The 12,441-nt window shown below is 31.1% G+C and overlaps 1 protein-coding gene across 4 annotated transcripts in view; it reads right to left on the bottom strand.

The window, feature by feature from the left end:
- Positions 1-9,889: 9,889 nt before the first annotated feature.
- Positions 9,890-12,441, bottom strand: part of LOC135681774 (steroid hormone receptor ERR2) — a 29,469-nt gene continuing 26,917 nt past the window's right edge. For all 4 annotated transcript variants that reach the window (XM_065196382.2, XM_089111733.1, XM_065196379.2 and 1 more), the window contains one exon: positions 9,890-12,267. In XM_065196382.2, the coding sequence (XP_065052454.1) occupies positions 12,017-12,267 (251 nt within the window). In that variant the 3' untranslated portion in view covers positions 9,890-12,016. The remainder of the gene's footprint in view (positions 12,268-12,441) is intronic.

Raw genomic sequence — 12,441 nt, 5'->3', positions numbered from 1 at the left:
TAACTCTTCTTTGAACTAGTAGTTTAATTAGATGAAATTTTTGGTTAAAATGGGTAAGGTTATAGCCTTGCCAAAATTTCCGACTTTTGTCCAAGAATTTTTTCTTCCAAAAGATGAATAATTATTCATTAAATAAGCCAGAAAATTGTCCTAAGCCACTCCCAATTTCTTTTAAAGCCTTAACTTTTCTTTTAACTAGTAGTTTAATTAGATGATAATTTTGGTCATAATGGGTAAGGTTATAGCCTTGCTAAAATTTCCGACTTTTCACCTAGAATTTTTTCTTCCAAAAGATGAATAATTATTTATTAAATAAGCCATAAAATTGTGCTAATCCACTCCCAACTTCTTTTAAAGCCTTAAATTTTCTTTTAACTAGTAGTTTAATTAGATTAAAATTTTGGTAAAAATGGAAAAGGTTATAGCCTTGCCAAAATTTCCGACTTTTGTCCAAGAATTTTTTCTTCTAAATGATGGATAATTTTTCATTCAATAAACCATAAAATTGTCCTAATCCACTTCTAACTACTTTGCAGCCTTAACTTTTCTTTTAACTAGTAGTTTAATTAGATGATAATTTTTGTAAAAACGGGTAAGGTTATAGCCTTGCCAAAACTCCCGACTTTCGACCTAAAATTTTTTCTTCTAAAAGATGAATAATTATTTATTAAATAAGCCATAAAATTGTGCTAATCCACTCCCAACTTCTTTTAAAGCCTTAACTTTTCTTTTAACTAGTAGTTTAACTAGATTAAAATTTTGGTAAAAATGGAAAAGGTTATAGCCTTGCCAAAATTTCCGACTTTTCACCTAGAATTTTTTCTTCCAAAAGATGAATAATTATTCATTAAATAAGCCAGAAAATTGTCCTAAGCCACTCCCAATTTCTTTTAAAGCCTTAACTCTTCTTTTAACTAGTAGTTTAATTAAATGAAAGTTTTGGTAAAAGTGGCTAAGGTTATAGCCTTGCAAAAATTTCCGACTTTTCACCTAGAATTTTTTCTTCCAAAAGATGAATAATTATTTATTAAATAAGCCATAAAATTGTGCTAATCCACTCCCAACTTCTTTTAAAGCCTTAACTTTTCTTTTAACTAGTAGTTTAATTAGATTAAAATTTTGGTAAAAATGGAAAAGGTTATAGCCTTGCCAAAACTTCCGACTTTTGTCCAAGAATTTTTTCTTCCAAAAGATGGATAATTATTCATTAAATAAGCCATAAAATTGTCCTAATTCACTCCCAATTTCTTTTTGCCTTAACTTTTCTTTGAACTAGTAGTTTAATTAGATGATAATTTTGGTCAAAATGGGTAAGGTTATAGCCTTGCAAAAATTTCCGACTTTTCACCTAGAATTTTTTCTTCCAAAAGATGAATAATTATTTATTAAATAAGCCATAAAATTGTCCTAATTCACTCCCAATTTCTTTTAAAGCCTTAACTTTTCTTTGAACTAGTAGTTTAATTAGATGATAATTTTGGTCATAATGGGTAAGGTTATAGCCTTGCAAAAATTTCCGATTTTTCACCTAGAATTTTTTCTTCCAAAAGATGATAATCATTTATTAAATAAGCCAGAAAATTGTCCTAATCCACTCCCAACTTCTTTTAAAGCCTTAACTTTTCTTTTAACTAGTAGTTTAATTAGATTAAAATTTTGGTAAAAATGGGTAAGGTTATAGCCTTGCCAAAATTTCCGACTTTTGTCCAAGAATTTTTTTTTCCAAAAGATGGATAATTATTCATTAAATAAGCCATAAAATTGTCCTAATCCACTCTCAACTTCTTTTAAAGCCTTAACTCTTCTTTGAACTATTAGTTTAATTAGATGAAAATTTTGGTCAAAATGGGTAAGGTTATAGCCTTGCCAAAATTTCCGACTTTTGTCCAAGAATTTTTTCTTCCATAAGATGGATAATTATTCATTAAATAAGCCATAAAATTGTCCTAATCCACTCTTAACTACTTTGCGGCCGGAACTTTTCATTTAACTATTAGTTTAATTAGATGAAAATTTTGGTCAAAATGGGTAAGGTTATAGCCTTGCCAAAACTTCCGACTTTTGTCCAAGAATTTTTTCTTCTAAAAGATGAATAATTATTTATTAAATAAGCCATAAAATTGTCCTAAGCCACTCCCAATTTCTTTTAAAGCCTTAACTTTTCTTTTAACTAGTAGTTTAATTAGATGATAATTTTGGTCATAATGGGTAAGATTATAGCCTTGCCAAAACTCCCGACTTTCGACCTAAAATTTTTTCTTCCAAAAGATGAATAATCATTTATTAAATAAGCCATAAAATTGTCCTAATCCACTCCCATTTTCTTTTAAAGCCTTAACTCGTCTTTGAACTAGTAGTTTAATTAGATGAAATTTTTGGTTAAAATGGGTAAGGTTATAGCCATGCCAAAATTTTCGACTTTTGTCCAAGAATTTTTTCTTCCAAAAGATGGATAATTATTCATTAAATAAGTCATAAAATTGTCCTAATCCACTCTTAACTACTTTGCAGCCGGAACTTTTCATTTAACTATTAGTTTAATTAGATGAACATTTTGGTCAAAATGGGTAAGGTTATAGCCTTGCCAAAACTCCCGACTTTCGACCTAAAATTTTTTCTTCTAAAAGATGAATAATTATTTATTAAATAAGCCATAAAATTGTGCTAATCCACTCCCAACTTCTTTTAAAGCCTTAACTTTTCTTTTAACTAGTATTTTAATTAGATTAAAATTTTGGTAAAAATGGAAAAGGTTATAGCCTTGCCAAAATTTCCGACTTTTCACCTAGAATTTTTTCTTCCAAAAGATGAATAATTATTCATTAAATAAGCCAGAAAATTGTCCTAAGCCACTCCCAATTTCTTTTAAAGCCTTAACTTTTCTTTTAACTAGTAGTTTAATTAAATGAAAGTTTTGGTAAAAGTGGCTAAGGTTATAGCCTTGCCAAAATTTCCGACTTTTGTCCAAGAATTTTTTCTTCCAAAAGATGGATAATTATTCATTAAATAAGTCATAAAATTGTCCTAATCCACTCTTAACTACTTTGCAGCCGGAACTTTTCATTTAACTATTAGTTTAATTAGATGAACATTTTGGTCAAAATGGGTAAGGTTATAGCCTTGCCTAAACTTCCGACTTTTGTCCAAGAATTTTTTCTTCCAAAAGATGGATAATTATTCATTAAATAAGCTATAAAATTGTCCTAATCCACTCTTAACTACTATCCAGCCGGAACTTTTCTTTCGGCTAGTAGTTTAATTAGATGAAAGTTTTGGTAAAAGTGGGTAAGGTTATAGCCTTGCCAAAATTTCCGACTTTTCACCTAGAATTTTTTCTTCCAAAAGATGAATAATTATTTATTAAATAAGCCATAAAATTGTCCTAATTCACTCCCAATTTCTTTTAAAGCCTTAACTTTTCTTTGAACTAGTAGTTTAATTAGATGATAATTTTGGTCAAAATGGGTAAGGTTATAGCCTTGCAAAAATTTCCGATTTTTCACCTAGAATTTTTTCTTCCAAAAGATGAATAATTATTTATTAAATAAGCCAGAAAATTGTCTTAATTCACTCCCAATTTCTTTTAAAGCCTTAACTTTTCTTTGAACTAGTAGTTTAATTAGATGATAATTTTGGTCATAATGGGTAAGGTTATAGCCTTGCAAAAATTTCCGATTTTTCACCTAGAATTTTTTCTTCCAAAAGATGAATAATCATTTATTAAATAAGCCATAAAATTGTCCTAATCCACTCTTAACTAATATCCAGCCTTAACTTTTCTTTTAACTAGTAGTTTAATTAGATTAAAATTTTGGTAAAAATGGGTAAGGTTATAGCCTTGCCAAAATTTCCAACTTTTGTCCAAGAATTTTTTTTTCTAAATGATGGATAATTTTTCATTCAATAAACCATAAAATTGTCCTAATCCACTTCTAACTACTTTGCAGCCTTAACTTTTCTTTTAACTAGTAGTTCAATTAGATGATAATTTTTGTAAAAACGGGTAAGGTTATAGCCTTGCAAAAATTTCCGACTTTTCACCTAGAATTTTTTCTTCCAAAAGATGAATAATTATTTATTAAAAAGGCCATAAAATTGTCCTAATCCACTCCCATTTTCTTTTAAAGCCTTAACTCTTCTTTGAACTAGTAGTTTAATTAGATGAAAATTTTGGTTAAAATGGGTAAGGTTATAGCCTTGCCAAAATTTCCGACTTTTGTCCAAGAATTTTTTTTTCTAAATGATGGAAAATTTTTAATTCAATAAACCATAAAATTGTCCTAATCCACTTCTAACTACTTTGCAGCCTTAACTTTTCTTTTAACTAGTAGTTCAATTAGATGATAATTTTTGTAAAAACGGGTAAGGTTATAGCCTTGCAAAAATTTCCGACTTTTCACCTAGAATTTTTTCTTCCAAAAGATGAATAATTATTTATTAAAAAGGCCATAAAATTGTCCTAATCCACTCCCATTTTCTTTTAAAGCCGTAACTTTTCTTTGAACTAGTAGTTTAATTAGATGATAATTTTGGTCAAAATGGGTAAGGTTATAGCCTTGCAAAAATTTCCGACTTTTCACCTAGAATTTTTTCTTCCAAAAGATGGATAATTATTCATTAAATAAGCCATAAAATTGTCCTAATCCACTCTTAACTACTTTGCAGCCGGAACTTTTCATTTAACTATTAGTTTAATTAGATGAAAATTTTGGTCAAAATGGGTAAGGTTATAGCCTTGCCAAAACTTCCGACTTTTGTCCAAGAATTTTTTCTTCCAAAAGATGGGTAATTATTCATTAAATAAGCCATAAAATTGTCCTAATCCACTCCCATTTTCTTTTAAAGCCTTAACTTTTCTTTGAACTAGTAGTTAAATTAGATGAAAATTTTGGTTAAAATGGGTAAGGTTATAGCCTTGCCAAAACTTCCGACTTTTGTCCAAGAATTTTTTCTTCCAAAAGATGGATAATTATTCATTAAATAAGCCATAAAATTGTCCTAATTCACTCCCAATTTCTTTTAAAGCCTTAACTTTTCTTTGAACTAGTAGTTTACTTAGATGATAATTTTGGTCAAAATGGGTAAGGTTATAGCCTTGCCAAAATTTCCGACTTTTCACCTACAATTTTTTCTTCCAAAAGATGAACAATTATTTATTAAAAACTCCATAAAATTGTCCTAATCCACTCCCATTTTCTTTTAAAGCCTTAACTCTTCTTTGAACTAGTAGTTTAATTAGATGATAATTTTGGTCAAAATGGGTAAGGTTATAGCCTTGCAAAAATTTCCGACTTTTCACCTAGAGTTTTTTCTTCCAAAAGATGAATAATTATTTATTAAAAAGGCCATAAAATTGTCCTAATCCACTCCCATTTTCTTTTAAAGCCTTAACTCTTCTTTGAACTAGTATTTCAATTAGATGAAAATTTTGGTTAAAATGGGTAAGGTTATAGCATTGCAAAAACTTCCGACTTTTGTCGAAGAATTTTTTCTTCCAAAAGATGGATAATTATTCATTAAATAAGCCATAAAATTGTCCTAATCCACTCTTAACTACTTTGCAGCCGGAACTTTTCATTTAACTATTAGTTTAATTAGATGAAAATTTTGGTCAAAATGGGTAAGGTTATAGCCTTGCCAAAACTTCCGACTTTTGTCCAAGAATTTTTTCTTCCAAAAGATGGATATTTATTCATTAAATAAGCCATAAAATTGTCCTAATCCACTCTAAACTACTTTGCAGCCGCAACTTTTCATTTAGCTATTAGTTTAATTAGATGAAAATTTTGGTCAAAATGGGTAAGGTTATAGCCTTGCCAAAACTTCCGACTTTTTTCCAAGAATTTTTTCTTCCAAAAGATGGATAATTATTCATTAAATAAGCCATAAAATTGTCCTAATCCACTCTTAACTACTTTGCAGCCGGAACTTTTCATTTAGCTATTAGTTTAATTAGATGAAAATTTTGGTCAAAATTGGTAAGGTTATAGCCTTGCCAAAACTTCCGACTTTTGTCCAAGAATTTTTTCTTCCAAAAGATGGATAATTATTCATTAAATAAGCCATAAAATTGTCCTAATCCACTCTTAACTACTTTGCAGCCGGAACTTTTCATTTAGCTATTAGTTTAATTAGATGAAAATTTTGGTCAAAATGGGTAAGGTTATAGCCTTGCCAAAACTTCCGACTTTTGTCCAAGAATTTTTTCTTCCAAAAGATGGATAATTATTCATTAAATAAGCCATAAAATTGTCCTAATCCACTCTTAACTACTTTGCAGCCGGAACTTTTCATTTAGCTATTAGTTTAATTAGATGAAAATTTTGGTCAAAATGGGTAAGGTTATAGCCTTGCAAAAACTTCCGACTTTTGTCGAAGAATTTTTTCTTCCAAAAGATGGATAATTATTCATTAAATAAGCCATAAAATTGTCCTAATCCACTCTTAACTACTTTGCAGCCGGAACTTTTCATTTAGCTATTAGTTTAATTAGATGAAAATTTTGGTCAAAATGGGTAAGGTTATAGCCTTGCCAAAACTTCCGACTTTTGTCCAAGAATTTTTTCTTCCAAAAGATGGATAATTATTCATTAAATAAGCCATAAAATTGTCCTAATCCACTCTTAACTACTTTGCAGCCGGAACTTTTCATTTAGCTATTAGTTTAATTAGATGAAAATTTTGGTCAAAATGGGTAAGGTTATAGCCTTGCCAAAACTTCCGACTTTTGTCCAAGAATTTTTTCTTCCAAAAGATGGATAATTATTCATTAAATAAGCCATAAAATTGTCCTAATCCACTCTTAACTACTTTGCAGCCGGAACTTTTCATTTAGCTATTAGTTTAATTCGATGAAAATTTTGGTCAAAATGGGTAAGGTTATAGCCTTGCCAAAACTTCCGACTTTTGTCCAAGAATTTTTTCTTCCAAAAGATGGATAATTATTCATTAAATAAGCCATAAAATTGTCCTAATCCACTCTTAACTACTTTGCAGCCGGAACTTTTCATTTAGCTATTAGTTTAATTAGATGAAAATTTTGGTCAAAATGGGTAAGGTTATAGCCTTGCCAAAACTTCCGACTTTTGTCCAAGAATTTTTTCTTCCAAAAGATGGATAATTCTTCATTAAATAAGCCATAAAATTGTCCTAATCCACTCTTAACTACTTTGCAGCCGGAACTTTTCATTTAGCTATTAGTTTAATTAGATGAAAATTTTGGTCAAAATGGGTAAGGTTATAGCCTTGCCAAAACTTCCGACTTTTGTCCAAGAATTTTTTCTTCCAAAAGATGGATAATTATTCATTAAATAAGCCATAAAATTGTCCTAATCCACTCTTAACTACTTTGCAGCCGGAACTTTTCATTTAGCTATTAGTTTAATTAGATGAAAATTTTGGTCAAAATGGGTAAGGTTATAGCCTTGCCAAAACTTCCGACTTTTGTCCAAGAATTTTTTCTTCCAAAAGATGGATAATTATTCATTAAATAAGCCATAAAATTGTCCTAATCCACTCTTAACTACTTTGCAGCCGGAACTTTTCATTTAGCTATTAGTTTAATTAGATGAAAATTTTGGTCAAAATGGGTAAGGTTATAGCCTTGCCAAAACTTCCGACTTTTGTCCAAGAATTTTTTCTTCCAAAAGATGGATAATTATTCATTAAATAAGCCATAAAATTGTCCTAATCCACTCTTAACTACTTTGCAGCCGGAACTTTTCATTTAGCTATTAGTTAAATTAGATGAAAATTTTGGTAAAAGTGGGTAAGGTTATAGCCTTGCCAAAATTTCTGACTTTCGACCAAGAATTTTTTCTTCCAAAAGATAATTAATTATTCATTAAATAAGCCAGAAAATTGTCCTAATCCACTCTCAACTTCTTTTAAAGCCTTAACTTTTCTTTTAACTAGTAGTTTAATTAGATGAAAATTTTGGTCAAAATGGGTAAGGTTATAGCCTTGCCAAAATTTCTGACTTTCGACCAAGAATTTTTTCTTCCAAAAGATAATTAATTATTCATTAAATAAGCCAGAAAATTGTCCTAATCCACTCTCAACTTCTTTTAAAGCCTTAACTCTTCTTTGAACTAGTAGTTTAATTAGATGATAATTTTGGTCATAATGGGTAAGGTTATAGCCTTGCCAAAATTTCCGATTTTTCACCTAGAATTTTTTCTTCCAAAAGATGGATAATTATTCATTAAATAAGCCAAAAAATTGTCCTAATTCACTCCCAATTTCTTTTAAAGCCTTAACTTTTCTTTGAACTAGTAGTTTAATTAGATGATAATTTTGGTCAAAATGGGTAAGGTTATAGCCTTGCAAAAATTTCCGACTTTTCACCTAGAATTTTTTCTTCCAAAAGATGAATAATTATTTATTAAAAAGGCCATAAAATTGTCCTAATCCACTCCCATTTTCTTTTAAAGCCTTAACTCTTCTTTGAACTAGTAGTTTAATTAGATGAAAATTTTGGTTAAAATGGGTAAGGTTATAGCCTTGCCAAAACTTCCGACTTTTGTCCAAGAATTTTTTCTTCCAAAAGATGGATAATTATTCATTAAATAAGCCATAAAATTGTCCTAATTCACTCCCAATTTCTTTTAAAGCCTTAACTTTTCTTTGAACTAGTAGTTTAATTAGATGATAATTTTGGTCAAAATGGGTAAGGTTATAGCCTTGCAAAAATTTCCGACTTTTCACCTAGAATTTTTTCTTCCAAAAGATGAATAATTATTTATTAAAAAGGCCATAAAATTGTCCTAATCCACTCCCATTTTCTTTTAAAGCCTTAACTCTTCTTTGAACTAGTAGTTTAATTAGATGAAAATTTTGGTTAAAATGGGTAAGGTTATAGCTTTGCCAAAACTTCCGACTTTTGTCCAAGAATTTTTTCTTCCAAAAGATGGATAATTATTCATTAAATAAGTCATAAAATTGTCCTAATCCACTCTTAACTACTTTGCAGCCGGAACTTTTCATTTAACTATTAGTTTAATTAGATGAAAATTTTGGTTAAAATGGGTAAGGTTATAGCTTTGCCAAAACTTCCGACTTTTGTCCAAGAATTTTTTCTTCCAAAAGATGGATAATTATTCATTAAATAAGCATAAAATTGTCCTAATCCACTCTTAACGACTTTGCAGCCGGAACTTTTCATTTAACTATTAGTTTAATTAGATGAAAATTTTGGTCAAAATGGGTAAGGTTATAGCCTTGCCAAAACTTCCGACTTTTGTCCAAGGATTTTTTCTTCCAAAAGATGGATAATTATTCATTAAATAAGCCATAAAATTGTCCTAATCCACTCTTAACTACTTTGTAGCCGGAACTTTTCATTTAACTATTAGTTTAATTAGATGAAAATTTTGGTCAAAATGGGTAAGGTTATAGCCTTGCCAAAATTTCCGACTTTTCACCTAGAATTTTTTCTTCCAAAACATGAATAATTATTCATTAAATAAGCCAGAAAATTGTCCTAATCCACTCCCAACTTTTCTTTTAACTATTGCAGCCTGAACTTTTCTCCAAGCTTGTAGTCTTAATCAGAGGAGGATTTTGTAAAAACGGCGAGGCCTTACCAAAATTTCCTAATTTCGACCAAGAATTTTTTTTCAGAAAAAGCTGGCTTAAAGTCCTCTAAAAAGGCCATATAACCGTCCTGGGTTATTCTCCGCTCTATTGCAGGTTGGTTCTTGCTAAAAAAAATCAGTTTTAGTGGAAAAGGTCATACTTCAAGAACGAAAGCTATAGGCTTACCAAAATCACAAATTTTTGTGTTCTCCAACACTGAAGCGTGTAAACACAAATTTAAGATAATGAAACTGTCAAGTAATTATTGACTGATAAGTTTGAAGAAGGAAGAGAGAAAGATCACACTTTCTAGTAGAGGATGTAACATTTCTGCAGATAAAAATAATTTTTGCAAGGGGCGATTAACAAACTTCGTGACTTTAAAAATACACGAAAGAAAAAACACTGCTTATTACCATTGGGCAAATATTGCCTAGCCGTTGGCACGTGTTATCAACTGGACAAAAAGAAAAGCTCAAAAGTGTCAGTATGATCAGTATGGTATTGCGAAGATATCTATATAATTTTCATGATATCTAGTCAGCGGAGTATCACCAGGAAGTGGTAGCCGGTTAGAAAAAAGAGCGAAAATGGGGTAATAAACAAAGGGATAGTGACATCTCTATATAAAAAATGAAAATAAAGAAGACAGTGCGATAGTGGTAATGACATTTGTTACAACAAAAGGTTGATTGTGACATGCAGGTGACCAATCTAAGACGAAAAACGAGCTCTTATCAACCTTCCAATGCCCTTATTTACCATACAAAGTATAACACTAGAAAGAAAACGATGCTAAAATATCAATTGATCTTATAAAATACAGTTTTATGGCATTGACACCTTATCACTGGGTGAGACGATTACCCTTCAAGCACAATCGATGAAAATGTTTTTTTTATATACCAGCTATGGTTTTGAGATAACAAATATGAAATGAAAGTACCAAGGTAGAAGGGCGAGAGGGATATGACCAAATGGAACTAATTGGAAACAAACTGCTAGTTTCCGTTTGCTCGCATACAATCGTAGAACTTTCTAGCGGACTTTCTAGCGGACTTTCTAGCGGACTTTCTAGCGGACACCTAGCTACTTTTAAGGTTTGCAAATCGAATAATGGGCATAACTTTAGCAAATGTGCAGATAAGTAAAGTTTCTTTTAATTACTCACATTTTTTGCTGTTGAAGGATGATTGGGGCGAAAAGGAAAGTTGTCTTTATATAATAGAAAATATATTTGCAAGAGGAAGCACGGCAGTCTTTCATTTGGCCAAGAATAATCTAAAACAGGTAGCCGATACTTGTACCTAAAAGTTGTTTAAAATCCTAATATATAGCCTATAAAGACATGCACAATATAACAGTATATTGTTTCAAAAGCGATTGCCCCTATGTTAAAAGTAACATCAAGGTGATACATTTTTTCAGCATCTTCGATGATTCGTTGCAGCAAAAGCTCTTTCAGTGTGTGTACAGCTGTCGAGCTATCGACCCCCGTTTTCCAGTCAAAAAGAATGCGCAAAAATGATGGCATGCGCATGTACCTTGGTTTACAGGGACGGGGGATTGCGCACTGATGTTCTGCTTATTGACGATTGCAAGGACGGAGGATTGCTAACCCGGCGACAGACTTCACTTTCCCCAAAATTGTGGTTTATGCTTAAGTGATAAGGTCACAAAATGTATTTTTAGAATTTTTGCATTTTAATTGTTTACTCCTAAGAATACAAAGAAATATTTCTGGATTTGCAAAATCAGTTAAATCCGTTACAAACTAGCACATATATGGTCACATGGGCAATGGCTCCTTCCTCATCAAATAACTGATTCTATTCTAAAATCCACCAAGTCTAAAACAACAGTTGTCCATTAGCAAAACTAAGCTCTGTCATTTGCTATCTCTCATCCAATTTGCGACAAATTTAAAGCCAGTCAACTGATAATAAGGTTGCTTCAATTAACAATTGGCCAATCAGTGAACTTGATATCACTCACATGCCTATTGATTGGCTTATAGTGATTGACAGACAGTTAAGCCATTTTTGCCTCTGTCAAATTCCTTTAAATAGCGATTTTGCTCAATTTGAGAAATGTTTTCTAGTCAAAATATGAAAATTCTAAAAATAGATTTTGCGGACATCGCCACCTAACCAATCGGTTTAAGTTTGATTGATATCGAAGTTTGGTTGTAATGATAAATGATATAACATGACCTACGAAGCACTTCAAAACAATGCTTCTCGTAACATTTGCTACAAAAATTACACAGAGTTGCTACTTGGGCAGCACTGCGTATCAACACCACGTACAACGCGAAATGACCAAAATAAATTGAGCCTAATTCCTATTAAAATTACGTTAAAAATAAATCTCTACTATCTTCGATAGTTTTCAAAAGCGATTATTTCCACTCTACTTAAATGCAAAACTACGTTTATATTCATAATCTGGACTTTGCTTCTAGCATCTCTACCAATAATTCTGACAACTGGGCTTCGCCAGAAAGCTTTACCCGATAAAAATATTCTATTACGTTGTTCACTACGCACTTCAACTGCGGCAATATGAGAATAATCTTTGCAAATTTCTGCGGTTGATCAGGGTGGTGTGACGATATATGGTAATTCAGGGCCGAGCTGAATTTCTTTACGAGCTCCTGTACTTTACTTGAACCAGTTAGGCCTCGAGAATCTGCAAAAACAAAACTAATTGAAAAACACAACACTGACCTGCAGAACTATCAAGGTAAAAACCAGGGGCCGGTGTCATATGCGTTTCTGTATGGAAAGGCGTTTCTGCATGGGCTAAGACACATATGAGTTTCAAGTGCTACAGTGTAATGGCGGACATGCCAGGGCCTAGCTG

Source organism: Rhopilema esculentum, chromosome 12 (genome assembly GCF_057945365.1).
Source record: "Rhopilema esculentum isolate cy_ngs chromosome 12, ASM5794536v1, whole genome shotgun sequence".
Taxonomy (NCBI): Eukaryota; Metazoa; Cnidaria; class Scyphozoa; order Rhizostomeae; family Rhizostomatidae; genus Rhopilema; species Rhopilema esculentum.
The sequence above is the reverse complement of the archived record's forward strand: the minus strand, read 5'-3'. Positions and strand labels throughout refer to the sequence as shown.